This window comes from Electrona antarctica, assembly GCF_951216825.1.
Source record: "Electrona antarctica genome assembly, chromosome: 17".
Lineage (NCBI taxonomy): Eukaryota > Metazoa > Chordata > Actinopteri > Myctophiformes > Myctophidae > Electrona > Electrona antarctica.
The window spans coordinates 12,630,158-12,656,955 of NC_136798.1; the positions used below are offsets into that span (position 1 = coordinate 12,630,158).

Consider the following 26,798-nt stretch of genomic DNA (forward strand, 5'->3'; position numbering starts at 1 on the left):
ATATCGATGTGGGACACAGACAGACAGTTAAAATGGGTGTTATGACATGGGTATTGCATACTACAGAGATCTCCATATACAGTATGGGCACAAAAGGGACACAGACAGTTAAAACGGGTGCTATCACAAGTTGACAACGGGTATGATTTGGTTCCCAAGTTGCATCGTTCTTAAGTAGGCTGGTGGCCGATGGGCACGTACAGGTCTAGTTATGTCCAAATACATACAATGCTGGCTTTGAACTTCAGCTATAAAATACTAACATATTCTCTTAAAGAATGTGTTCCCCACCTGTTTGTGGACCCGCCCAATTCACTACATTCTGTAATAAAACAGGACACAATAGTAGTGCATACCGTTTGACTCAGAATAATGGGTGTTTGCTGGTACTTTTGGATGGGTTTTAAGCTAGGTAAAACAATTCAAGGAAGTCTTAGCTTAAGCCATAGCAGTCCATCTGTGTTGAGTGGTGGGTTCTCATTTTCTGATCAAGATGCAATCTTGAAAATCAATTAGCTAGAAGTTGTATCAAATATACTTTTGGGACATTTATAACATTAGGAAAATACCAATAAGGTCGCCATTGATTGTACGGTTAGGATCAGGTTTATCATATTTTTAAAAGAATATGCCATGCACCAGCAGTGTAGAGGGGGCAAGTGGGCCACAAAGCTCCTCTGTTCAACTGCATTCCAATATGAACACTTAACATCCTTCCTAGAGCCTGCATTGATGACCTTGCAGAACAGAGTAGCAGGCAGTGGATCAGTGTAAAATAATGTAGCAGCTAAAGAATGCATGATATACAGATACTAGCCTTGCTGTTACCCATTGTAACCTAAGCTGACAAGTCTTAGTCTGACAATTGACTGTAGGGCACTTGTAAAGCAGCCATGTTGCCTTTCAATCTTATCAAACTCAGTGTTTTTACTGGACTTCTCCAAGTGAGACAGGGCCAGACGTCCAATGCAGGCACCACTGACCTGGCAGACACTGTGGAAAGACTGACTGAGCTTACCAACAAAGACGCTGGAAATCAGAACAGGCTCAGATATCCACGTATCCACAAGATGTTTCAAAAGAATTAAACAAAGCGTGGTATTATTTTTATACGCTGCTACAAGTTATTAAAATGTTTCAATTAGGCGTAAGTGAATAAAAATCACACCTGTGTGAACTGAGTGGTGTAAGGTCTTATATAGACTGATCAGCTGTGGTCTGACGTAATGTCTGACGTAATGAAATCACACCCGTGTGAACTGGGTGACCATAGCAACCATGCTCATTGTTTGGTACGAACAGACAGACAGACAAACTAACAAAGCCAGTTGTAGGAGTGGTTTACACCACTCAAAAATAATTGTTATAGTAATTGTTGTTGTAATTATGATGATGATGATGATGATGATGATGATGATGATGATGATGATGATTATTTATATGAAGAAAAAATGTGGTGTTATTATTGTTATTTTATGTAGTGTAGTAGGACTTTCTATTTGGTGCACTGTTAAATGTGGCTGTATGAATTTGATTTAATCTTTGATGATTCAAATTCCTACATTCTTTCCAGATGTGGTCGGTCGGTCGGTCAGTCAGACAGACAGACAGACAGACAGACAGACAGGTACCCCATGATGTCATGCTGTTGGTCACCTGACCTGTGTTGTTGACCCCTGACCCTAGTGCTTCCTCCTCCTCCTCAGCTGCAGGTTGTGTTGTTGTGATTCCACCACCTGCTTTACAACGAACTACTGTACGTTATTACTGTATATGTAGTTTGCAAATATGAATATCCTAAACGCGATGACATCGCTCAATGGCTTCAGGACACGCATGCAGGTAACGTTGGGCGAGTTTTAACTACAGACGCCCGTTTGCTTTGGTCGATCGCTGTCGTTCTGTGATGACCGACACATGGTCATTAAACACTATCGAGTCAGTGGATCAATTGTTGGCCAAAAAGAACATTTTCTACGACGCGCTTTTAGCTTGTAAAATGTGTTATTTTTGATGGCGGGCGACATGGGTTACTTGCAAAAAAGTGTAAGCTTGTTTCATGCCTGGCTTCCCCTATTAAGTTTAACGTGCGATTCAGAAAAGGTTAATTTGAGTAAAATACACATGAGCATACGTGCATTTTGTAATTAAGGAAGTTGGTCGACTTTTAAAGACATAGGCTATTTAGTCAAGCTGTGGGCTTTTTCATAGGCGTTTATGTAGTTTTATTATATACTGTAGTTTTGTTTAATAGAATCTTACCTGCGCAGGTAAGACACCCAAAGAAGAGGCCGACGCAGCGCGACGTCCCGTCACGCACGGCCTTCTATTAAACAAGCGCTCTCCCACACGTCTTGTTTTACGGCAGGTTGAATATTACGGCAGGAATATCACTTGTGGAATATTTTGGACAGAAAGTAGCTCATAACATGTCTACGGGGGATTTTTATGAAAAACAAGCTCGGCGGATTGAAAGAGCATAATTCAAGCTTGGACTACAGCTGCAATGTTGGTGAGTTTAACGTCGTTTAAGACCAGCAGATCGCAAACGCAATATGATGAGTGGGGAGTCAATGGAGGGTATTGCAACTCTAGATTCATCCCATTGTAAAAAAAATCTAGAGTTGCAAATTGCGGCTAGGGTGAGGCTTGAGTAAAGCAGTAATATTTTCTTCTTTTAATATCAAGAAGCCCTGATTTGATATGCATAAGGCCATGGACTCCCGTTTGGTAAGATTTCTTTATTTTTGATCTCTGTAAGACCCCAATCTAAGCCTAAGACCTTAATTGTTAGGCAATTATAGTTAGTATATTTATTTATTTTGGTCTGATATGGTCTGTCCAACAGTCCAGAATTCCTTTACTGTCTGTTGGAGACAACAGTGAATTAAAGCCGATTTTAAAATTAAAGATAGATCTTGTACAATATTGTTGTTGTTTCCTTTTGCTGAAGATAACTATAAATCATTTAGACGATCTTCAAGCGAGGCGTTGTGAGCTTGTAGATCTTCTATTTTCATAATATTTATCTGTGGAAGTCTGAATATAATTTGGCGGGGGTTGGCGAAAGGGCCTTTCTGTGTAGAGTAGGGTAGGTACCCTCACAAAAAACATGTAGTAATCCTGGTCTCTAAACTGCCTCCCCCTGGCCAGCCTGATGGAGAGGAAAGAAACTGGTCGGAATAATGTGTTCCTTCCACGCGCTACGTCCGGCCGGGGAAATTCCCCCGTCAGGTGAAATAGAAGCAGCTTGGACTCCTCATGCATAGAAGGAAGCATGAGGTCAGTCCGCTGCAGGTTAGCAGAGGAAGTGTAGTGCCCAGGATTACATTAGATAATTGACACTGGGTGAAAAAAATGTTGCAAAATCGTGGGATAAAAAGTAGATAAAAAAAGGCAGATTTTTTTTCTTTCTTGCTTAGACTCCGTTCGACCGGCTGGCTCAGCAGATGGAGGACGTGACCGGAGACGGAGGGATACTGAAGGAGGTGATCCAGTCTGGACAAGGTCCGCCTGCACCCGCTAATGCCTCGGTGTTGGGTATGTGCTAGCCCCTCTCGGAACCCTACGGTAAAGTTTTCTGACATTTGGATGACTTTACATGGAGGGTCCCTCTCCAGTTCGTAAGCCCCACAATAGGACGCAGCTGTACATAACCTCGGTTGCGTCCATGCTGTGCTTTCTTGATGGGGGTTAGATGTTTCAAAAGAAGCATATAGGAGCTATAGGAGACAACGGAAACGTCAGAGAATTTTCCTTTGGCGCAGAAGCCATTGAAGTATTTTTAATCTTTGTTTGACCGTTTTGGCAGCTCTGAAATTCTCTCTTCCTTCCTTCCTTGACTTCCTTATTGACATCCCATTGTACCGCCTCCCGCACCGACAGTGGCTAGCTGCGCGTCCCTACGTTCCTGCCTCTGATCTGCTCTGTCGCAGCTAGCCACTGTCTGTGCGGGAGGCGGTACAATGGGATGTCAATAAGGAAGTCAGAAAACTTTACCGTAGGGTGCCGAGAGGGGCTAGGTATGTGCACCGCACAGGGCTCATCAGTACGGTCCAGCCGCACACGTGGAGTGGGACATTTGTTATATAGTTTATTTTTTATTTTTATTGGCCTAAAATATTGTCTACGTATATACATACTGTACATGAATCCACCTGTCATCATTGAGCAATTTATTTTATAGGAGGTTATATGTGACCATACCATTAACCCATTTCGACCTGAACTCGATTCTACGAATGTCTTCTACATCCTGACAGTTTTCTGAAAAACCCATGTTTCTATGTCAGTGGTTGGTGCTCAACCAAAGACCCCCAGAATTATCTGTATTTGGCTGCCGACCCCCATCTGAAAATATGTTGTTCCAGTGACCTCCCAGAAACAAAGATTTGAGTTAAAAACGTTCGCTCTGAAAGAATATATATTCAAAGGTTTGTGCCACATTTTCACGATAAAAAAAAAACTTACAAGCTCATAGCGCGCCACTCGGTGGCGCGCTATGAGCTTGTAGATCTGCTATTTTTCAATAGCTAAATTATAACATAATGTTTAAATCACCAAAAGGGGTTCCCGCCTAGAATGGGTTAACAACCTATATAAGGCAACATTTTCAAACTTTCATTATGCGTTAGGTAGCATGTGACGTGTCAAACTAGGGGATTGCAAAATAGGTTAGTTTTGAAAAAAACAAAACTTGTTGGGCTTAAAAAAAGTTAAAACAGCTTGAAAATGGGCTTGAAAATGTTGCCTTATATAGGTTGTTAATGGTATGGTCACATAACCCCCTATACAATAATTTTCTCAATGATGACAGCCGGTCAGCAGGTGAATTCATGAACGCATGTATATAGACAATATTTTTGCCAATAAAAAAAGAAAACGATATACCAAATGTCCCACTTTGAACAAAAAAGCCTGTTGACTGCCCATAGGCAATTTAGGCATTGTCTGTGGCAAAGCGATTCTAACGATTGTGCAACAATACTTGCGATTGATGTAGCTTAAAATATTGCAATCCGGTGATTAAATGTAAAAGTTGTGACGGGCCTTAACTTCTTTACGATAGCTCATTCTGAACCCTAGCTGTCTGTCCTTACTGTCTCCACAGCCAAGTTCTCAGGTTTCCAGGAATATTCAGATCAACCTTTTGTCAGCAACGTCAATCATCAGCACCCTCGAATGATGAAGTTGGGGAAAGGTCAGTTACGTATGACGCCTTTTGTCATTTCCAAATACTTGTTTACACACTTTAGGCATTTAGCAGACGCTCAGGGCGACTTCTAAGCAGTAAGGAAGGCATGAGCGCTGGTCAATAAACAATGTGAATAGTCATCTAAATAGAGTGCAGAGAGAATAAAGTAGTGTCTGGCACAAACTAGGATCCCAGGTCAGCAATGCACCAAGCATCTTCTTTATAAACAACATCACATTCCTAAAGGAGAATTCCATGCTAGAAGGCTTTCTTACCTTTATTTGTAGTTGTTACGTCCCCAACAAAGAGGTCCAGGTGTTATTTTGTGCAAAAGTGCATTATTGGGTAGATCCCCTTATGCTAATTCGCTTATTTCCATCGGAATAAGTAATGGGATACTATTTACATTATGAAAAGATGATATATACAAAAACAAATTGAGCAATGGAAATAAGCGAATTAGCACAACACCCCATAGCCCCATTCAATTCAATGCAATTCAATGAGGGCTTATGGTAGGGGAAATAGCCAATAATGCGCTTTTGCACAAAATAACACCTGGACCTCTTTGGTGGGGACGTAACAACTACAAATAAAGGTAAGTAAGCCTTCTAGTATGGGATTCTCCTTTAACATTTGTGGTAGAGGGGGGGGGATCAAAGAAAGAAAGCACAAGTGAGGCTGTGTTGGAGCTACTGGACACAACCCGGGCTCTGCACAATTAGGAGAGATAACAGGCAAATTGATCAAATAACAATTCTTCTACATTCTCTGATTGTGTAGACTTCTTGTACATTAAGTAATGCAGATGTTTAACAATAATTTAACTCTTGAGAGCGTAAAATGAAACCAAATGGTTTCACGCTCTCAAGAGTTAGAGATCTATAAGGGTCCATTTGGTTACCAACTCTCCATCGATTAGCATGGGGACCACCTGGAACTGTTTGAAAAGCACTGATCTGGACTGGTTCCCAACGTGTAGGGGCCGGGGACCCCTGGGGGTCCTTGAGGGGGTTCCAGGTGGTCCTCAGCTAAATGTCTCTTGAATAGTTTATTTAGTTTTAGTCACATTTTAGTCACCTGGAATGTCTAGTTTTAGTCGACTAAATATCATAAGATTTTAGTCGACTAAATCTACAGTTAATTTAGTCGAACAAAATGTATTTTGGTGGGCCTTGATGCCATCCTAATGTTTTTTTCACTTGCCGAAAATAGCCGATCTACAAGCACACAACGCGTTGCAGGGCGCTGTGAGCTTGTAGATCATCTATTTTCAGCATGCAACTAATTGTAAAATGACGTATACTGGATATCTTGTCCACTAGTCCCTTCGTAACATTTTAGTCTAGTTTTTATTTGTCAACAAAACTGTCAGTATATTTAGTCTCGGTTTTAGTCATCATAGCTTAGGTTTTTATTTAACCCATTTAGGGCGGGAACCCCTTTTGGTGTTTCAAGCATTCTGTTATACTTTAGCTATTGAAAAATAGCAGATCTACAAGCTCATAGCGCGCCACCGAGTGGCGCGCTATGAACTTGTAGATCTGCTATTTTTGAAAAATCGTTAAAATGTGCCTCAAATCTTTCAGAAAATTGTCATGATTTAGAAAACCTTTTTTTTTTATTTCGACGTCAGGCCTGAATGTTTCCATTTTCGTCAGTGGAAAAAGGTAGTCGACGAACATTTCTCGTCTTAGTTTTGAGTCGACCGAAATCAAACCCCCCTGCTGCTCCCACCCACCCCCACACACACACACACAGACGTGACCCTGCGAGGCCTGGACCTGGGCCTGATGACCATGAAGAAGGGCGAGTTCTCCCGCTTCCTCCTCACGCCGGAGTACGCGTACGGGCCCATGGGCTGCCCGCCCATCATCCCCCCCGCCGCGCGCGTCCTCTTCGAGGTGGAGCTCCACGACTTCCTGGACATGACGGCCGTGGACGACTTCATGGATCTGACCCTGGTATTATTATGTAACCCATTTTTGGGGCGGCGGGAAACCCCTTTTTGGGTGTTTTAAAGCGTTATGTTATAGAGCGTCGCAGTCCCGCCCCCTGCCATGACGACGCCAGGCCCAGGAAATGATTCCCAATGCATTTTTCCCATAGACATTTTAAAAAGTATTCATTTAAAGATGGTTACGCCGCGGACAAAGCCAACTCGAGTCGTGACAAATCATGACAATAAACACAATATTTTGGACCAAACAAATAATTACAAAGAAGAAAAACAACAAAAAAAGTGTTGTAACCTGCCGTTTTTCTTCTTCTTTCTAATTATTTTTTTGGCCCAAAAATGGTGTTTGTTGTCATGATTTGCCACGACAAGAGTTGGCTTTGTACGACGCTTAAAAGGTCTTTAAATAAATACATTTTGAAAAGTCTATGAGGAAAATTAACGGAGAATCATTTCCTGGGCCCTGGTAGGGGGCGGGACTGCAACGCTCTATACTTTAGCTATAGGAAAAATAGCAGAGCTCGTAGCGCGGCACCGAGTGCGGCCAATTTCATATAATTTTGGGGGTCCTTGACGTGAAATATTGAGCACCACTGATATAGAAACATGGGTATTTCAGATAACTTTCAGGATTTAGAAGACATTTTTTTTTATTTTTTTGACGTCAGGTCAAAATGGTTATGAGGGACTAGGGAGGCTTTGGGGCCGGCCCGGGCTGCCTTTGAGGGACTAGGGAGGCTTTGGGGCCGGCCCGGGCTGCCTTTCACTGTCCAAAAGGATGTTTGAAATGAACCCATTTAGACCCGAGGACGCATCTGTGTCACCTTATAGCTTTTAACCCATTTTGACCTGAGATCAGATTCTAAAAATGTCTTCTACATCCTGACAGTTTTCTGAAAAAAGCTATGTTTCTATGTCAGTCGTTCTTCGATTTTTCAAAAATAGCAGACCTACAAGCTCATAGCGCGCCACTCGGTGGCGCGCTATGAGCTTGTAGATCTGCTATTTTTCAATAGCTAAAGCATAACGTAACGCTAACCCCAAAAGGGGTTCCCGCCCCAAAATGGGTTAAGCCACTTTAACCGTTATTTTAAAGCTTTGACCCTTGTAGATCGGCTCTTTTCGAAATCTTCTGAAACATTTGAAAATAATAATGCGCGAGTACTTCCTACTTTTGGTACTTTTAAGCACATTTTGATACCAAAACTTTTATGCTTTTATGCTCAAGTCATTTTTGATACGTTCTACATTGCAGTATTGATACTTTTACTTAACCCATTCTGGACGGGAACCCCTTTTGGTGTTTTAACTAAGCATTATGTTATACTTTAGCTATTGAAAAATAGCAGATCTACAAGCTCATAGCGCGCCACCGAGTGGCGTGCTACGAGCTTGTAGGTCTGCTATTTTTTGAAAAAAAACTTAAAAATGCGGCACAAATCTTTGAATATATGTTCTTTCAGAGCAAACGTTTTTTTCAGGCCTAAATGGGGCTAAGTACAAAATGTGAGCGCTTTTCCCCCCACCACTGCTCTTCACTGATTACTGCACCTGTCTTCCCCCTGTCAGGAGGAGCAGAAAGACGTCCCTCTGTCCGCGGTCCTCGCTGTCGTGGACACGGTGCGCAACTGCGGCAACCGCAGTTACACGCGCAACCATTACGACAGCGCCAAAGATGATTACAAACAGGTGCGTCTATCTTTGTGAACGCAGTGAGCACTAACTATAGAAGCTGGCCTAAACTGTCTGTGTGTCTGTGTGTCACGCTGTAACACCACGGGCCCGCCACCAGAGGGCGCAGCTGTATCCCACACAAAACACACACACACACACACACACACACACACACACACACACACACACAAAACTTAACTTAAAACAAAACTTAAAAAGAAAAAACTTTAAAATAAAACTTAAAGAAAACTTAAAAAACCTACAAGCTCAGATCTACAAGCTCATAGCGTGCCACCGAGTGGCGCGCTACGAGCTTGTAGGTCTGCTATCGAAGAACCACTGACATAGAAACATAGCTTTTTCAGAAAACTGCCAGGATGTAGAAGACATTTTTAGAATCTGATCTCAGGTCAAAATTGGGTTAACGCCTACCGTGGACAAGACCAAGTCTTGGCCACGTACACATTTTCTCCGCGTATACATACGGTACAGACATGTCGATGACCCCCCCCCCCCCCCTCTTCTCTCCTGCTACTGACACTAACTGGACAGGCGCTGAAGATCCTGCTGCACAGGGACGCGGCGAGCGACGCGCAGGACGTCCGCAAGGCGCTGCTTCCCGTCTACACCAACCTGGCGCTGACGGAGCTCCGGCTGGCCAGTCCCAAGAAAGCCCTGAAGTACAGCACCAGGGCCCTGGAGATCAACCCCGACAGCGCCAAGGCCCTCTACCGCTGTGCACAGGTCGTCAGACACGCTCATGCCCGTTCCACGGTCAGGGGGGTTGGGTAGCTCTGGTCCATAGCCTTCTACTGCTTCTACGATTCTGCCCTGCAGTATAAGGCTATGGGACTTTCAGTTTTAAATCTCAAATCGAAATCAGACCAGCCTCTCCTCTTTAGCGTATTTTAATACAATCAGTGCCGGAAGTCCTTCAAAATAGGAGCTCTGGGGTGCCAGAACAACATGGCCGCTTTTACTCGGAAAGCCATGACCCGGAAACAATCTACTAAAACCAGTTCACTTTACATTTCTAGCTTACATTGCGATCATTTTAGTTTATACGATATATGATCCAAAAAGCGTTTATATTTTGCGGGAGAGACGGATGAGGAGCAGAAATGAAGCGCCAGTATATCGATCCGTTCAACACCACGGAAAGCCCCCTGGATTAGGAGAGAGGAGTCATTCTTTCCGCCGCGCTAACGGCTAACTCAATGATAAGCTAACATGGGGACAGAGCGGAGCATACGGTAGCCGAGAGGCGTACTGACAAATAAAAAAAAGGCAAAAATTCAGAATATTCTTATCTCGCCCCATATCATTGAGGATGCGCTAGGACGTCCTCACACGTCGTAGGCAACTCCCAGTTCCATTCCCTAGGACGTGCTGACACGTCCTATGTACGGAAACGGTTAAAAGAACGTTTTTGCTACTCACCAAAACAAAGACTGGTTGTGTCATTAGAAAGCCTACTTTCCTTAGTGGACGCACTCTGAGACCCCATCACACGTATAAACGGTACTTTTTGGCCAAAGAGGGATTTTGTTTCCACCGGAAAAAAAATACTGTAATGAACTGCCTCATAGAGAATATTTTTCCTCCGGTGAAAAAAGATCCCTTTCTGGCCAAAAAGTACCGGGGCTCAGAGTGCGTCCACTAAGGAAAGTAGGCTTTCTAATGACACAACCCGCCTTTGTTTTGGTGAGTAGCAAAAACGTTCTTTTAAAATACGCTAAAGAGGAGAGGCTGGTCTGATTTCGATTTGAGATTTAAAACTGAAAGTCCCATAGCCTTATACTGCAGGGCAGAATCGTAGAAGCAGTAGAAGGCTATGGACCAGAGCTAGGGGTTGGGCAACTTTGACGATGGAGCAAATGTTGTTTTTGGCGGCAAATTTCTATTTTAGTCTCTTGATTAGTTTTCACTTAGTTCTAGTCACATTTTAGTCACCCGGAATGTGTTAGTGTTGGTTTAGTTTTAGTCGACTAATGGTCATGAGATTTTAGTCTACTAAATCTACTGTCGATTTAGTCGACTAGAAATTATTTTGTCGGGCCTTGATGCCGTCTTATGGCTGATTTACAAGCTCACAACGCGAGCTTGTAGATAGGCTATTTTCAGCATGCAGCCAAATGTAAAATGACTTATACTGGATCTCTTGTCCACTAGTCCCTTCCTAACATTTTAGTCTAGTTTTTATTTGTTGACGAAATTGTCAGTATATTTAGTTTTAGTCGTCATAGCTTAGTTTTCATTTAGTTTCCAATAGTCAGTGGAAAAAGGTAGTCGACGAACATTTTTCGTCTTAGTTTTACGAAATCAAGGGCCACTATAGTTCCACACTCACTCCAGAGGGCCACTATAGTTCCACACTCACTCCAGAGGGCCACTATAGTTCCACACTCACTCCAGAGGGCCACTATAGTTCCACACTCACTCCAGAGGGCCACTATAGTTCCACGCTCACTCCAAAGGGCCACTATAGTTCCACACTCACTCCAGAGGGCCACTATAGTTCCACGCTCACTCCAAAGGGCCACTATAGTTCCACGCTCACTCCAGAGGGCCACTATAGTTCCACGCTCACTCCAGAGGGCCACTATAGTTCCACGCTCACTCCAGAGGGCCACTATAGTTCCACACTTACTCCAGAGGGCCACTATATTTCCACACTCACTCCAGAGGGCCACTATATTTCCACACGTCGCAGTGCGATGCGTTTTGAACCATATTGACCCGTTAGGGTCCATTTGGTTCACCGCATTTGGAACACTCTCAGAGTTAAATTAACATAATTCTACAATATAAATTGGGGTCCCAGAGATAGAAATGCCATTAAATCTGTAGCCTTATATGCATGTCAAACTTTGGGGGTCCTTGAAATTAAGCGGGTTGAGAATCACTGCTAGAGCCGTAACAAAATCTTCTCTTACGAGGGTCCCTGCAGGCATATCTTTTCAAATGGGGGTTCCACGGGCTAATTGGTCTCAATTTGGGGGTCCTTGACATGGAAAAAGTTTGGGAAACCACATGGCTTCATTGTGACTGACATGGTTTCTCCTGCTGCAGGCCTGCATGGAGCTCCAGGACTACGAGGGTGCTTACGAGCACCTCATCAAGGCACAGAAGGTGAAGCCGTTTGACGTCGACATCAACGAGCTCCTCAGGAGAGTGGCCACGTACGTAAGATTTTTATTTAACCCATTTAGACTTGAGGACGATTCTAAAACTAAAACTATAACTAAGGGTATTTTTTCTATAATTTCAGTTAGTTTTGTGAACACACAATACAGTTTCAGTTTAGTTATCGTTTTTAATTTATTTTAATTTTTTATTTAGTTTCAGTTAACTAAAATGTTTTTTTAATTCTAGTTTTCGTTTTTTAGTTAGTTTTAGTTAACTATTATAACCTTGCTTCAGGCACTACCAAGAAGGCCTGGAGCAGCAGAAGTCTCTCTGCATGAAGATGTTCAAAAGCTGCCGGGTAGACCCTGGCCCAGAGAAGAGGATGTAACGGTGAGTTACAAACGGGTCTTCACATTATGGACCCTTATGGGTCCATTTGGTTCCATTGGTACACTCACAGACCGTACTATTTTCAATGAGTCTTAAGGTCCCTGCTGACAGCGCGTTTTTTTCGGATTTCTCCATCGGTTTTCCGAAAAACGCGTCCAGTGTGCAACCACCTTTAAACCCATTAAGGCCTCACTCAGACCTTTACAACATTGATGCATGCTTGTTGTATGAATGTTGTGAGTGTCATGGCCGCCCCAATGCATTTCCAATGGAAGGCACATGGTTTGTAGTCCACATTTTGGACTACAAGCTGTTGTATGGCTTTCGGCTGTGTTTCGACTGCGCCCCTCCCCCTCATACAACACAAATGTTGTGTCAAACCATGCGACTCCCATTGGAAATGCATTGGGGCAAGCTGTGTCACACCCTTTGTATACAACAAGCATACAGCAATCTGTTGCGACCGTGTGAGTGAGGCCTAAGACCGTAGGCCCGAATTCTACAAAATGTCTTCTAAATCCTAACAGTTTTCTGAAACTCTTATGTTTATATTGTGTTAAATATTGCTATTATGTGTTGCAGATGATGAAGAGTAGTCCGATCAATGGCACACACCAGGAATGCATCAATATCCTGCAACAATAATGATGTCTTTATGTTCGCTCATTGTTGAAGTTGTCCATTGAGCCTGTTGCTCCAACACTGGGTTAGCTTCCATTTAACGCTATGCAAATGTTTACAAAGGGGGGGCGCGTATACTGTACATGTATACTTTTTACATTTACTTGAATTGTTTTCTTTATTGTGCTCCTTTCCCCCCCCCTCACAAACCCACCTACCCAGCGAAATCTATTTTGAGATTGTTTTGTTTGAAGAAAAAAAAAGAATTGCCGTCTGTTCCAAGTGGCGAGGCATGTACTGTATATTGTTTTGAGTGGCGATTTCATCACATTCTTGTGCCAATGTGTGTGTTTTGCTTTTTTCTCCCTTCCATGCTGTGTTTTCATGTTAATATTAAACAGTTTTCATGGAGCCTGACGTTTTGTTAATCGAATACCGTTTGTCAATGCTGATACATTTTTACTTTGCTAGAAAATAATATAGTATGTTATTAGATGTTCATAATAATTCACAACACACAAATTGAATGCCACAGACGAAAAACAGTCTCAAGTCCACACTATTTATCCATAATGTATAAATGATGGATAAGGGGTCAGGACAACGAGGCCTTTCCGTGGAGGCGTCAGAATGAAATTTGGACTTAGACTATTTTTCGTCTGTGGTACTCATTTATTGTGGTGTATTGTAAATAATTACAGAAAACAAATCGGTGTGGAGGTTGTACCGTTCTCAACGCATAGTATTGTCAAAATTCACGGTAAAATTCTCGGTGTTAATTCATCCATTTGTAACTCTTGAGTGTACACTCATTTGGTTCCATTCGTACACTCGGTTAACATGAACACTGACGGGATTTACTGTGTTGTAATTGGGGAGAAGCTTTTAAAAATAAGTGTAGAGGGAATCCCAAGAGGTTGTGTGTGTGATCTGATGATTATGGTGACTATGAATGTGTGTGTGAATGGGTGAATGTAATGCACAATCTATGTAAAGCGCCTTGGATAAAGGCGCTATATAAATGCACCATTTACCACTATAGTTCCACACTCACTCCAGAGGGCCACATTGCATATTACTGTTGTATCAAAAAAGCCAATCTACAAGCTTAAAACGTGTCGCGGCCGGAATAGACCATTAACTCAATAACCTCACAATTGCAGCTTTACCGATTGAATCGAGCTTAATGATTGAGTACTTATTGAGTAATAAAGTTGCCGTACATGAATCCTGATATTCAATAGTCCCATGTTTATTTACAGGCAGTTCTAGTGGTCATTTCATAAGCAGTAATAAGGGCAGGTAAAGATTTCCTTTTTTTTGGGGGGGGGCATATTCACAGTCATGACAATACAGTACATAGCAATAAGCAACAAGAGTCAGCACAAAATAAAAATCAAATAAAAAGAAATGCAGTTTGGTGTACACAGCTCTATACTATCTAGGCACCAAATATCCTCGCTGAAACTAGACGATCTACGACGATTATAAGCTCACCAGCTTGTAGATCGGCTACATTTTCGGGCAGATGTTTGGCCACGGAATTGGGTGAGTGCCAGGGTTTCCAGTGGTTTATAAAGTCCATATTTAAGCCTCCACACAGGAATAAGAAGATGTGACGATGAAGGCGATGATGACGCATTGATGGTACAAAAAAAAACAAACAAACAACATACATATAAAGAAAACCTTTGGTCCGTATATTACATACAAAATAAAAAAGAAAACTGGATGTATACATGTACAGGACACTTTTGGAGCTTATACAGGTATACCGATTAAGACTCTTCAGTCACACGTCGTCGTACATAATACCGTTTCAGAGAGCACAGACTACTGTTTAACATTAATCGCGAGTGGAATTATACTCGCTTGCAAAATGGCTGCCAAGACTTTGCAAAAATCAGAAAGAAACAAAGACGTAGAAATGCATATTATTTAATGAGATTTCACAGGAGCCAAAACGAGACATCTTGTGAATAGTGGTTAATATGCAGATGTTCACATTATGTTATCGGCTTATTTGAATGTGTTAAAATGGCGCTAAAATGATGTGTTTTACAAATTCTTTCAACGCAAGAATGTCGCGTTGAAGTTCAGGAGAGTTTGAAAAGAGGCAATTCTCGTGCTGCTGGCATGGAGAAGGGGGCATTTGCATTATTTTGCTGCATTTGTGGTCTGGAGAGGCTGGTCCGGTGCATGGTGGTAGATGGTAAGACCCGTGAAGGAAGAAGAGGCCCAATTTCTTTCTTTCTTTCTGCTGTGCATAGAGCCCATTTCTCCCCCGGAAAGTAGGCTGCAGAAATCATACAGCTATTCCTTTATTTATCATAAATGAGGCCAGAAGTCATGACTATTCTGTCCTCAGGTTCGAAGTGCTTTTGACCTGGTTAAATACTGTTAATCTAGATAGAATAATTAGCATGTCGAAGAGTGTATTAGAAATGTGCAAAAATACAGAAAGATATCCCAGTACTCTGTGTATTTTGTTTGTTGTTGTTGCAAATATCGCTTGCAAGTCACCCAATGGTGCAGGCTATATAATGGAATATGTGACTCATGCTTTCGTTCATCTGTTACATGTTACTGTGTCACGAGATGTGATTTCAGCTGTGGTCAACAACCATCATTTTTCATGGAATTACATAAGCCTCCATATAATATCACACCAAATCTCTTCACCAGTAATAACAGATCTACAGGTAGTTAAGTCACAATAACGTCATATTGTATTGTAGTGCAAAACATATTATTAATATTGTATTAAGAGTTCTCACAAGACTCCTGAACAGTGGTCTGATACAGCCATGGGTAAACAGCAAACCTTCTATCCCCATGCCAAGCTAAGGACCCTCAAACATACACAACCTCTGGCCGTGAACTGTGGCAAAACAAAAAAGAAATAAAAGAAAAAAAATAGATGTACAAGCCCAGCACGTCAAATCGCAATGCGTCGAGATCGTAGACCTGCCAATTATCCCCGTTTCGGAAAATCTTTGCTTGAAACATTTGGACGGTGGTGACGTTTTATGACATTTTCTTTTTTTTTTTACATTTTTCCTTCCCTTTTCAACCCACCCACCCACTTTGTCTGGACCACTGGTTTTCAGATTCTCTCCTCTCCTCAGGCAGTGTTCTCCCCCCCCCTCCCCCCCAATCAAGACAAGAGGCGATCAAGAACTAAATCTAATCACCCATGCTGGCACAAACATGTCGGAGATAGGGGAGAACGGGGGACGATGAACCACTTTTTGCTTAAGTTGTCCTGGAAGCAAGGCAAAATGAGATGGCAGTAAAATCTAATGATCCACCCATATTTCAGGATGTCTTCTATCAATTGAAATGATGAGTAAGCATCTATGACAAAGGGCCATGAAAATATGGTAATGTGTATGGAGAAACGCCGCTAAAAATCCGAATTCGCATCCGATTCGCGCCCGGTGTGTGGAGACCAGTGGTTCTCAAAGGGGGGCCCAGGAACCTTCCAGTACGTCTCAATTTTCTTGGTGCGCGACCAAATACACCTACATTTTGGAGGTCCCCTTGACATGAAAAGGTTTGAGAGCCACTGACGGAATACACAGAATGCACGAGGCAAGGCGGCTGAAGACCGTAAGCTAGAACTGAAACTGTCGAAAAGACTTCCTGGAACCAGGGCGAAAGGCGCAGTACCGCATGACAATGATTTAGTCAACAATGACGTAGTGGAGTGTCGCGTCCAGCTGGGGACGCTGTGTAGCAGCGGCACCAGGATTGACATTTGGAGAGGGGGGGGGGGGGGGGGGGGGGGGGGGTGGTGTGGAGGTGTACGACTCACCCCCCCTTACCAAATGTTTGTTTTCTATTTTTTTATCCAGCCTTTCTTCTGTTCTCTTCCCACCAGCGTCTAGACAAGCGGCAATAAATATTAAACTTCTTGTAGATAATAGGCGGACTTCAAAAATACAACTTCACAGTCCACAAAATCTCTCTCTCTGTCTCAACGGTGGTTGGCAAACAGCTTGTAGGTCCACTACCAAAATGTTACTTTTTGTTTCTAAGAGAGGGAAACTCTCCCCCCCCCCCCCCCCCCGTTTTTATTGTATATCGAAATCTTTTAACTTTTAATTTTTAATAATAGAAAAGGTAATAATGATTAAAAAAAAGGAAGAAAAAAAATAGTTCTCCCAAGTCATTTAGGGTGCAGGGTCAGGGTCAGTTAGTGGGTGGACGTCGTTAGCACAGCACCTGGTGCAGTGTGCAGGCGTCTGGCAGGCAGACCAAAGGAAGACAGGCTCGTCTCATCGCTGGACAGCTTTGATGACCCACTCTGCCGCGGGGTTGACCTGCTGGAGGTCTTTCATGTAGGTCTCCTCGTTCAGACATCTCTCCTCTGAGGAGGGAGAGAGCAGAGGGAGAAAGAGAGAAAGGTTACGGAGCGTTTACAGAGCATACGAGCAGAGTACAGTGGGGGAGTGGTGTGGGGAGCGGGAGCCATTTTTTATTGAGTTTGAAGTTGTAGCCCTTGGTAAACACACCGACTGCCATGAACGGAGATCTCAGTCTTTTCCAAATCCAACCGTTCACTGCCATGAAGTTGTGCAAGGAGCGGCATTTACCCAGCAGCAGTCATGACATGTTCATGGGTTAAAGTCAAATCACATGACATGGAACAAAAAAAAAGTATGCCCAAGTCACGATTTGTGAATGAAAGGAGGCCCCTACACTAGCGCCGTTTCCTACACAATTAACACAATATGTAAATGAATGGTGTTTTTCTTTTTTGTAATATTGTTTTCTGTTCTACATACTGCCAAAACCAAGCGAAGGATTGAGGCTTTAACCATTGCTTTCATATGAATATGAATATGTATGTTCTGAACCTAATGGTAGTTGGACCACTTGTGTGTCTGCAACGCATTGAGAGCTTGTAGATTGGACTATTTTGTGTGACAACAAACTGGAGGCTTAGGGATGGGATGACGTGAAAATTATGTCACGATTATAAACGACAATAATTGCGATTAATGTAATCAAAATGCTTAGTTAAAAAATGAAAAAAATAGCCAAAGGCCCTGTCTCGCGCCACCGTACCCCTAAACCTTTTAGGCATTTTAAATATTTTGAAAATCATACAAAAGACATAAAATACTAGTTCAAATAGCACATTATATGGGGTAATGTGATGTGTGCACGATATGGCCCCCCAAGACCTTACAGGTCCGTTTGACAAAGTATGAATATGCAGCTCTGATCCCTGTGTATGACGGAGGACAATCTCCACGATGAATTAAAATGTTTTTATTTTGTTTGTTTTTTATCACGATAAAATATTTGTAATAAGTAGAGCTCTTCACCGGATCCCCGACTCCGAAATTACCCGAATGGACCCGAAACCCGCTCGGGTCCGGAGTCGTGTTTTATCATATTCACTCGGACCGGGTCGGAATCGGACGTATCCCCCTCGGAACTCAGGTCTGTCAATCATTATGTGTAATATCCGAGTGGATCCGAGAAGACCCGTAGGCTACTGTGTGTGTGAACTGTCTGTGCTTTTTTGTTGTTTTTGCAAATGTTAATAAAATATTCATTCTGTGTGTGATTGTGTGCCAGTCTGACTGAGGCTATATACTCTTTTTCTCTGTCCGCTGGTTTAACTATTTTAAAATATTTTCGGAACGGGTCGGAATCGGTAACATGTCACAGATTAATTTCGGATTTCGGAACCATTTTTTTGGACCCGTGAAGAGCTCTACTATAAAGATGTTTTGCCGTTTACTGGAGGAAAGAGACACTCACTGATGTTTCCACCGATCTCAAAGAGGCACAGCTCTTCTCTCTTCAGCAGCGCTGAACTGAAGGGCAGAGAGAAACGCACACGGACAGCTTTACAAAGACCGTACATTATACATGCTCGACAAAACTAACTAACTAAACACAGTATGCATGTGATACACGCCATTCAGTCCTGAATGAGATAGTATTCTGATGGTCATCATTGCTATACAGAGTTTGTTCAGTAACAAACTGTTTTAGTAAACAGAAAAAAATACATGTTCAGGTTGGGATTTTATCCAATCGGGAGAGAGAACCCCACAAAGAAAGATAGTATATATGAATTCTCTCTCCCCATTGGATAAAATTGGTACCCCAACATGAAAAAATATTTTCTGTTTACTAAGGCGAATGATAGTTAGGAACCAAACGGACCGTTGTAACTGACACGACAGTGTACAAAATGGAACCACATGGACCCTTGGTTCCATTTGTACACTGTCAGAGTTATGACGGCCTAATATATACCAAACTGGGGTCCTTGAAATTTAATAAAATGAGGGGCGCTCTTATTATCATACATCATCTCATTCTCAACCAACACCCACCCAATCACGTCGGCCAATCACAATTTGTGTCCTCACTTTTGTCTTCAAATCCTGTTTACACACAATAATAGAAACAGACCTAGCGCCCTAAAAAAGGTGAGGGGCGCAGCGAGGGCAGTATTTATATCACCCAGATGACATCTTACGTTGTCTACTACCCTAGACAAACATTAAAGTCCATAGACTTGGCTGGTAAATAAGGTTCTCAAACTATTTAATGTCAAGGAGCCCCAAAATTATATACCGGTATTTGGCCGTTCCAGGGACCTCCCCAGAAGCAAAGACATGACTTAGAAACGTTCGCTGGGAATGAATAAATATTCAAAGAATTGCACACATTTTCAAAACTTTTCAAACTAGCAGATCTACAAGCTTGTAAGCTCAGCTAAAGTACAGTATACAAGTAAGACGCGCGAACGCGGGAAGCGAACGCAGCTCGTAAATTGCAAAAACAACAATTAGAATAAATTACGTAATTTTTTAAGGTTTTTTTTTAAGTTCTCTTTTTTTGGTTTAAGATTTTTTTTAAGTTTTTTTTTTTTAAGTTAAAGTTTTTTTTAAGTTTTTCCTTTTAAAGTTTTTCCTTTTTAAAGTTTTCCTTTTTAAGTTAAGTTTTTTTTTAAGTTAAGTTTTTTTTAAGTTTTTCCTTTTAAAGTTTTTCCTTTTTAAGTTTTTTTTTAAGTTAAGTTTTTTTTTAAGTTAAGTTTTTTTTAAGTTAAGTTTTGTGTGTGTGCGTGCGTGCGTGCGTGCGTGCGTGCGTGTGTGCGTGCATGTGTGTGTGTGTTTTTGTGTGTGATACAGCTGCGCCCTCTGGTGGTGGGCGGGTGGTGTTACAGCGTGACACACACACAGACACACAGACATGATCTGCTGGGTCTCATAGTAAATGCTCACTGCGTTCGCAAACATAATGCTTAAAACACCAAGAAGGGGTTCCCGTCCTGAATGGGTTAAACAAAAGTCCATAGACTTGGCAGCCACATGACCTAATTTCGTTAAAGCCATCAAACAATATTGAGAACCGCCGTACTTAACAATTTGAATGCTGGCCATTTTGAGCAGAGCTATTCCGCCTGTGCTAAAGGTGATGCATTGAACGAAGGACCTTGTCTGAGGCCCACAGTAAATGTTCTCTTATAGCGAGAATCACACAGCATACCTCAAAAGAAAGCGTAGCTTGTCCACTCTAAATTTTTTTTTAAATTGTGATTTTACCATCTTCCATTCTGGAGATATGCACCTTTATGTAACACCTGCTTTTGTAGTAGCGTACTCTTCTCGAACAGAAAGACTAATTAGAAGCGGTTTTATGTCAGACGCTGTGTGTCGTTCCAACTCGGAAAGCCGTGCTCGCGCTGTGAGTTCCCTCCGAGGTGGAACGACTGTTTTGAGTCGGTTAGTATTACTGCCAAACAACACAACACATTTGCCATGTTCTATCTGACCGGCGTTGATCATCATGATAAAGAAATAACCGCTCGCACAGGCGATACAATCCGTGCGTTTTTTGTTTGAATATGAAGAAAAAAGGAGAGAAATCTGACTGAAGTCACACTCGGATCAGATTACACACACACCTCCGTTGAAAGTCACATGAGAGGAAAGAGCCTTCCCCTCCCTGAAACAAAGAGAACCAAGAAGACTGCAGCGACACGATTGAAGCCATTCTTTTGCCCTGAGTTGCATAGGAGTCTCCGAGCAGCCTTTACGTGACAATACCATACAATACGGGGGCTGCCTCTCGTGCTGTTTTCAGGAAGTGAGGGGTGTCAGGCATTATTTTCTTTTTTTTTGGGATCCCGTGATCGGAGTGTTGTGCTATCATCCAATGCTAGTTGATAAAGTGCCCGGGTGTGTAGAAAGACGATTGAAAGTAATCAATAAAACATGCGGTAAACGTAGAAATCCCTTTCCCGCACGTGACGTTTGAGATTTGAACCACGTAGAAATCCTTCTCCCGCACGCAACTTGTTAAGGAGCCTGTGAACAGACTTTGACTCGCCCACTTGGCCTCGCTCGGGGGGGCACAAAAGCGACAAATCGACGTGCTGCCACCACCCACGCACCTGTCCTGGCTGATGAAGCGAGACAGCACGTCGGAGGCCTGCAGCTCTGCGGTCAGCTGCACGGCCATGGACACCTTGCTGAACTGAGGAGCCTGGACACGGATGAACCCCTGGGACGGCTCCTAGGAGGTACAAAAACAAAACGGATGAACCCCTGGGACGGCTCCTAGGAGTTACAAAAACAAAACCAAAAACATGAAACAAAGCCAATCAGAAAGAGAGAAAGGTCTTTGTTTACCCATTTTGACCTGAGATCAGATTAAAAAAATGTCTTCTACATCCGTAGAAGACATTCTACGGATGCTTTTTTCTGAAAAAGCTATGTTTCTATGTCAGTCGTTCTTCGATTTTTCAAAAATAGCAGATCTACAAGCTCGTAGCGCGCCACTCGGTGGCGCGCTATGAGCTTGTAGATCATTTTTTGTAGATCATTTTTTATTGACCCTTTACACGAGAACGCACACTTTATGAAAACGCTATAATGTCGCTAGGTGGCAGTAACGGGCTGCCAAATAGACCAGTCACCCACATACAAGACGAAGAACCAGCGGCAGCTCCCCCCTTCACGCAACCCTATCAGGGTTTTGAATGACGCTTTCAGACCACGACGGGGTTGTGGCCGTCGCTCGCTGCCTGCGTTCTACTAACACTACTAAATCAGTCATTACGACGGCATCAAGGCCCGCCAAAATACATTTTAGTCGACTAAATCAACTGTAGATTTAGCGGACTAAAATCTTATGACATTTAGTCGAATAGAACCAGACTAACACGAAACCATTCCAGGTGACTAAAATGTGACTAAAACCAAATGAAAACTATTCAAGAGACTATGACTAAAACTGAAATCAAAATGTGCTGCCAAAAACAACACTGCTTCTCACCTCATAGAGTAGTTTCTCCACTGGCTTGTCAGTGGTTATCTTCTTCAGTAGTTAAACTAAACACTGCTTCTCACCTCATAGAGTGGTTTCTCCACTGGCTTGTCAGTGGTTATCTTCTTCAGTAGTTTAACTAAACACTGCTTCTCACCTCATAGAGTGGTTTCTCCACTGGCTTGTCAGTGGTTATCTTCACTAAACTAAACACTGCTTCTCACCTCATAGAGTGGTTTCTCCACTGGCTTGTCAGTGGTTATCTTCTTCAGTAGTTTACTAAACTAAACACTGCTTCTCACCTCATAGAGTGGTTTCTCCACTGGCTTGTCAGTGGTTATCTTCTTCAGTAGTTTAACTAAACACTGCTTCTCACCTCATAGAGTGGTTTCTCCACTGGCTTGTCAGTGGTTATCTTCTTCAGTAGTTTAACTAAACACTGCTTCTCACCTCATAGAGTGGTTTCTCCACTGGCTTGTCAGTGGTTCTCACCTCATAGAGTGGTTTCTCCACTGGCTTGTCAGTGCTTCTCACCTCATAGAGTGGTTTCTCCACTGGCTTGTCAGTGGTTATCTTCACTAAACTAAACACTGCTTCTCACCTCAGAGTGGTTTCTCCACTGGCTTGTCAGTGGTTATCTTCTCACCTCATAGAGTGGTTTCTCCACTGGCTTGTCAGTGGTTATCTTCTTCAGTAGTTTAACTAAACACTGCTTCTCACCTCATAGAGTGGTTTCTCCACTGGCTTGTCAGTGGTTCTCACCTCATAGAGTGGTTTCTCCACTGGCTTGTCAGTGCTTCTCACCTCATAGAGTGGTTTCTCCACTGGCTTGTCAGTGCTTCTCACCTCATAGAGTGGTTTCTCCACTGGCTTGTCAGTGGTTATCTTCACTAAACTAAACACTGCTTCTCACCTCATAGAGTGGTTTCTCCACTGGCTTGTCAGTGGTTATCTTCTTCAGTAGTTTACTAAACTAAACACTGCTTCTCACCTCATAGAGTGGTTTCTCCACTGGCTTGTCAGTGGTTATCTTCTTCAGTAGTTTAACTAAACACTGCTTCTCACCTCATAGAGTGGTTTCTCCACTGGCTTGTCAGTGGTTATCTTCTTCAGTAGTTTAACTAAACACTGCTTCTCACCTCATAGAGTGGTTTCTCCACTGGCTTGTCAGTGGTTCTCACCTCATAGAGTGGTTTCTCCACTGGCTTGTCAGTGCTTCTCACCTCATAGAGTGGTTTCTCCACTGGCTTGTCAGTGGTTATCTTCACTAAACTAAACACTGCTTCTCACCTCAGAGTGGTTTCTCCACTGGCTTGTCAGTGGTTATCTTCTCACCTCATAGAGTGGTTTCTCCACTGGCTTGTCAGTGGTTATCTTCTTCAGTAGTTTAACTAAACACTGCTTCTCACCTCATAGAGTGGTTTCTCCACTGGCTTGTCAGTGGTTCTCACCTCATAGAGTGGTTTCTCCACTGGCTTGTCAGTGCTTCTCACCTCATAGAGTGGTTTCTCCACTGGCTTGTCAGTGGTTATCTTCACTAAACTAAACACTGCTTCTCACCTCATAGAGTGGTTTCTCCACTGGCTTGTCAGTGGTTATCTTCTTCAGTAGTTAAACTAAACACTGCTTCTCACCTCATAGAGTGGTTTCTCCACTGGCTTGTCAGTGGTTATCTTCTTCAGTAGTTTAACTAAACACTGCTTCTCACCTCATAGAGTGGTTTCTCCACTGGCTTGTCAGTGGTTATCTTCTCACCTCATAGAGTGGTTTCTCCACTGGCTTGTCAGTGGTTATCTTCTTCAGTAGTTTCCGTACGACTCTCTCCCTGTGCTGCTTCTTCTGATGCTCCATGTTGTGTTGTCTGACCTGAGTCAGAATGAACTTGGGGATCTAGACGAGAGCGAGAGCGAGACATTTTACACATGCTGTACTTTAGGGGAAAATGTATCATTAGTAGTACTTAGTACTACTTAGTCGTTTTGGTGGAACCATGGATGAAGACTATTATAATAATTATTATACCAAGCTGGATGGCAATGGAATAGAACATTGAATATGTAACTTAAACCATTTAGGCCTGACGTCGAAATTTAAAAAAAAAAGTCTTCTAAATCCTGACAGTTTTATTAAAAACCCCATGTTTCTATGTCAGTTGTTCTCAAACATATTCATGTCAAGGAACCCCAAATATATATATGACATTGGCCACCGACCCCCATCTGAAAATATGTTGTTCTGAAAGAACATATATTCAAAGATTTCAGGCACATTTTCACGATTTTTCAAAAATAGCAGACCTACAAGCTCATGAGCAACTTGTAGATCTGCTATTTTTCAATAGCTAAATTATAACATAATGTATGTAACACCAAAAGGGGTTCCCGCTCAAAATGGGTTAAACTAATAGAAATATAGTCGCTATGGCAGTTATACAAAAGTAAAAATAAAAAAAAAGATAATACACAGCTGAAGCAAAAGTCACATTTGTCATTTGTCCGCAGAGAATGAGAGTCTCAAGAACTGCATGTGTGGTAAATTTGGTCATTCGACCACGACCACAGAAGTACAGAATGTTATGTTGGACGAATACATTGTTCTCTCTGCACTCTGTTCATGTGACTATTTACCTTGTTGCTTGTTGAATGGAGATCATGCTTAAGTGTGCTTATTCTGATCGCGCAATGATAAGTCGCTCTGGCACATAATAAAGTGCAATTTGTGACCGTGTACAAATGAGTACTCACCGTCAGGCCTGTGATCATTATTACATAATCGTCTAATCGCAATTTATTTGATATAATCGCGATTATTTTGTCATACTGGCCTACCGGCATGTGCACTTAAGCCCCTCCAACTGATCCAAAATGCCGCAGCTCGCTTGGTCTTCAACCAGCCAAAATTCTCACACGTCTCCCTCCTTCTCCGCTCCCTCCATTGGCTCCCGGTCGCTGCCCGCACAGAATACAAAACTCTGATGCTGGCATTCAAAGCCACCAAAAGCATGGCTCCCCCATATCTCACAAGTATGATCGTACCATACAAACCCTCCCGCGCACTCAGATCAGCCAACGCAGGGAAGCTGGAAGTACCATCACTAAAAACGCCGGGACAACGCTCCACACGTCCCAAACTTTTCTCCCTTCTGGCTCCAAAACTATGGAATGCACTTCCCATCACAGTCAGAACTGCAGCCTCACTCCCAATCTTCCGCCGTAGTCTGAAAACCCACCTCTTCAGACTCCACCATGGCCCGTAGCACTTGCCCTAGCCTAGCCCCCTTAGATAGCACTTTATGTAGACTTAGATAGTATTTTAAACAGACTTGTTACGTAGACAGCACTAGAATTGCATTTTTATGTAGTCATAGCACGTTATAGTATGTATAATATATAATATAGTATGTATAGTTTACATAGATACTCCACTGTTACGTTCTTAGTTTACACTTGAGTCATGATAACGCAAGTTACGAATGTAACTATGGTTATGTGAATTCCTGGATGACTGCCAGTAGGCAGTAGTGAATATACCTCTCGCGCTCCGCGTAGGTCGAGTCTTAATATAAACAAAGTCATGTGACGTGTAGGCTGACCGTGCATCCCGGTAGGCTATATAAGCACGTGACAGCCCACACCCGGCCTCTTAAGAATCTTCTCGCCCTGAAAGATTCCGAGTGACCGTTATTACTGGCAGTCATCCAGGAATTCACATAACCATAGTTACATTCGTAACTTGCGTTATGTTTCATTCCTTACTGACTGCCAGTAGGCAGTAAACAATAGTGGATGACTCATACCAGAAGTGTCACGAGGAATCGAACCAACCTACTAAACTGCCGTAGCAGCCAGTGGCAGGATCGCTGACGTCAGTGAGGATCCAGAGGCCACATCAAGGCGATAGAACCTCAAGAACGTGCAAGGGGCTGTCCAAGACGCCGCCGCACAGACGTCCGCCAGTGACACCCCTCTCATCGCCGCCCAGGACGTGGCACGCCCCTGGTAGAATGGCAGATGACCTCGGAGGGGGCAGGTTTACCAGATGCTTCATAAGCCTTCTTAATCGCATCCACTGCCCAGTGGGATAGCCGCTGTTTAGACAGCGCGCCTCCTCTATTCTTTCCGCCGTAGCACACAAACAGTTGCTCTGAGCGTCTAATATCCTGTGTTGCCTGAATGTACAGTTGCAACGCACGGACTGGACACAGTAAGTGGGCCCTTTCCTCCACCTCGGATGTAAACGGGGGAGGATGGAATGCCGCCAACTCTATGGCCTGGTTAACATAATCAGGGGGCAGAACCTTAGGCATGAATGACACATTCGGCCAAAGTGTGACCCCAGTGCCCCTAGCCTTCCACCGAAGGCCTGTGGGGCTAATAGAAAGTGCGTGGAGCTCACTCACACGCTTAGCTGTCGTAACTGCCAACAGAAAGGCAGTCTTAATCGATAACGAGCTCAAGGACGACCCAGCCATAGGCTCAAAGGGCGCCCTGCTCAATGCCTGCAGGACCAGAGGCAGGTCCCAAGCTGCAG

At 42.9% G+C, this 26,798-nt stretch overlaps 3 protein-coding genes across 5 annotated transcripts in view; 1 reads left to right on the forward strand and 2 right to left on the reverse strand.

Moving 5' to 3' along the window:
- The window catches only part of LOC306940653 (nesprin-1-like), a gene marked incomplete at its 3' end in the record, with an annotated part of 53,295 nt that extends 50,983 nt beyond the window's left edge, over positions 1-2,312 (reverse strand). The window contains exon 1 of the mRNA XM_079525759.1: positions 2,263-2,312. The remainder of the gene's footprint in view (positions 1-2,262) is intronic.
- On the forward strand, positions 1,675-13,376 carry LOC306941326 (inactive peptidyl-prolyl cis-trans isomerase FKBP6-like). Of its 3 annotated transcripts, none has more exons than XM_079526739.1 (9): positions 1,675-1,842; positions 3,423-3,507; positions 5,111-5,200; positions 6,956-7,158; positions 8,721-8,840; positions 9,378-9,569; positions 11,898-12,007; positions 12,249-12,344; positions 12,927-13,376. In XM_079526739.1, the coding sequence occupies exons 1-8, from the start codon at positions 1,789-1,791 to the stop codon at positions 12,340-12,342; spliced, it is 948 nt and encodes a 315-aa protein (XP_079382865.1). In that variant the 5' UTR covers positions 1,675-1,788; the 3' UTR covers positions 12,343-12,344; positions 12,927-13,376. The 3 variants fall into 3 exon arrangements, with proteins under 3 accessions (XP_079382865.1, XP_079382864.1, XP_079382866.1); XM_079526738.1 differs by having other exon boundaries at positions 3,423-3,540; positions 12,927-13,375; XM_079526740.1 differs by lacking the exon at positions 1,675-1,842 and adding an exon at positions 2,447-2,512 and having other exon boundaries at positions 3,423-3,540.
- An 840-nt stretch (positions 13,377-14,216) lies between these two features.
- The window catches only part of LOC306941316 (rho GTPase-activating protein 18-like), an 88,168-nt gene continuing 75,586 nt past the window's right edge, over positions 14,217-26,798 (reverse strand). Inside the window, exons 15-18 of the mRNA XM_079526717.1 lie at positions 24,024-24,158; positions 21,394-21,515; positions 18,744-18,799; positions 14,217-17,337 (exon numbers count right to left, since the gene is read on the reverse strand). Coding sequence (XP_079382843.1) covers positions 17,246-17,337; positions 18,744-18,799; positions 21,394-21,515; positions 24,024-24,158 — 405 coding nt within the window. The 3' untranslated portion in view covers positions 14,217-17,245. The remainder of the gene's footprint in view (positions 17,338-18,743; positions 18,800-21,393; positions 21,516-24,023; positions 24,159-26,798) is intronic.

Excerpts from the sequence above, each read along its gene's own strand:
- LOC306941326 (XM_079526738.1), top strand. The coding sequence starts at position 1,789 with ATGAATATCCTAAACGCGATGACATCGCTCAATGGCTTCAGGACACGC. Across the intron at positions 5,201-6,955 it reads AATGATGAAGTTGGGGAAAG|ACGTGACCCTGCGAGGCCTG; the intron begins GTCAGTTACGTA and ends ACACACACACAG. Across the intron at positions 12,008-12,248 it reads CTCCTCAGGAGAGTGGCCAC|GCACTACCAAGAAGGCCTGG; the intron begins GTACGTAAGATT and ends ACCTTGCTTCAG.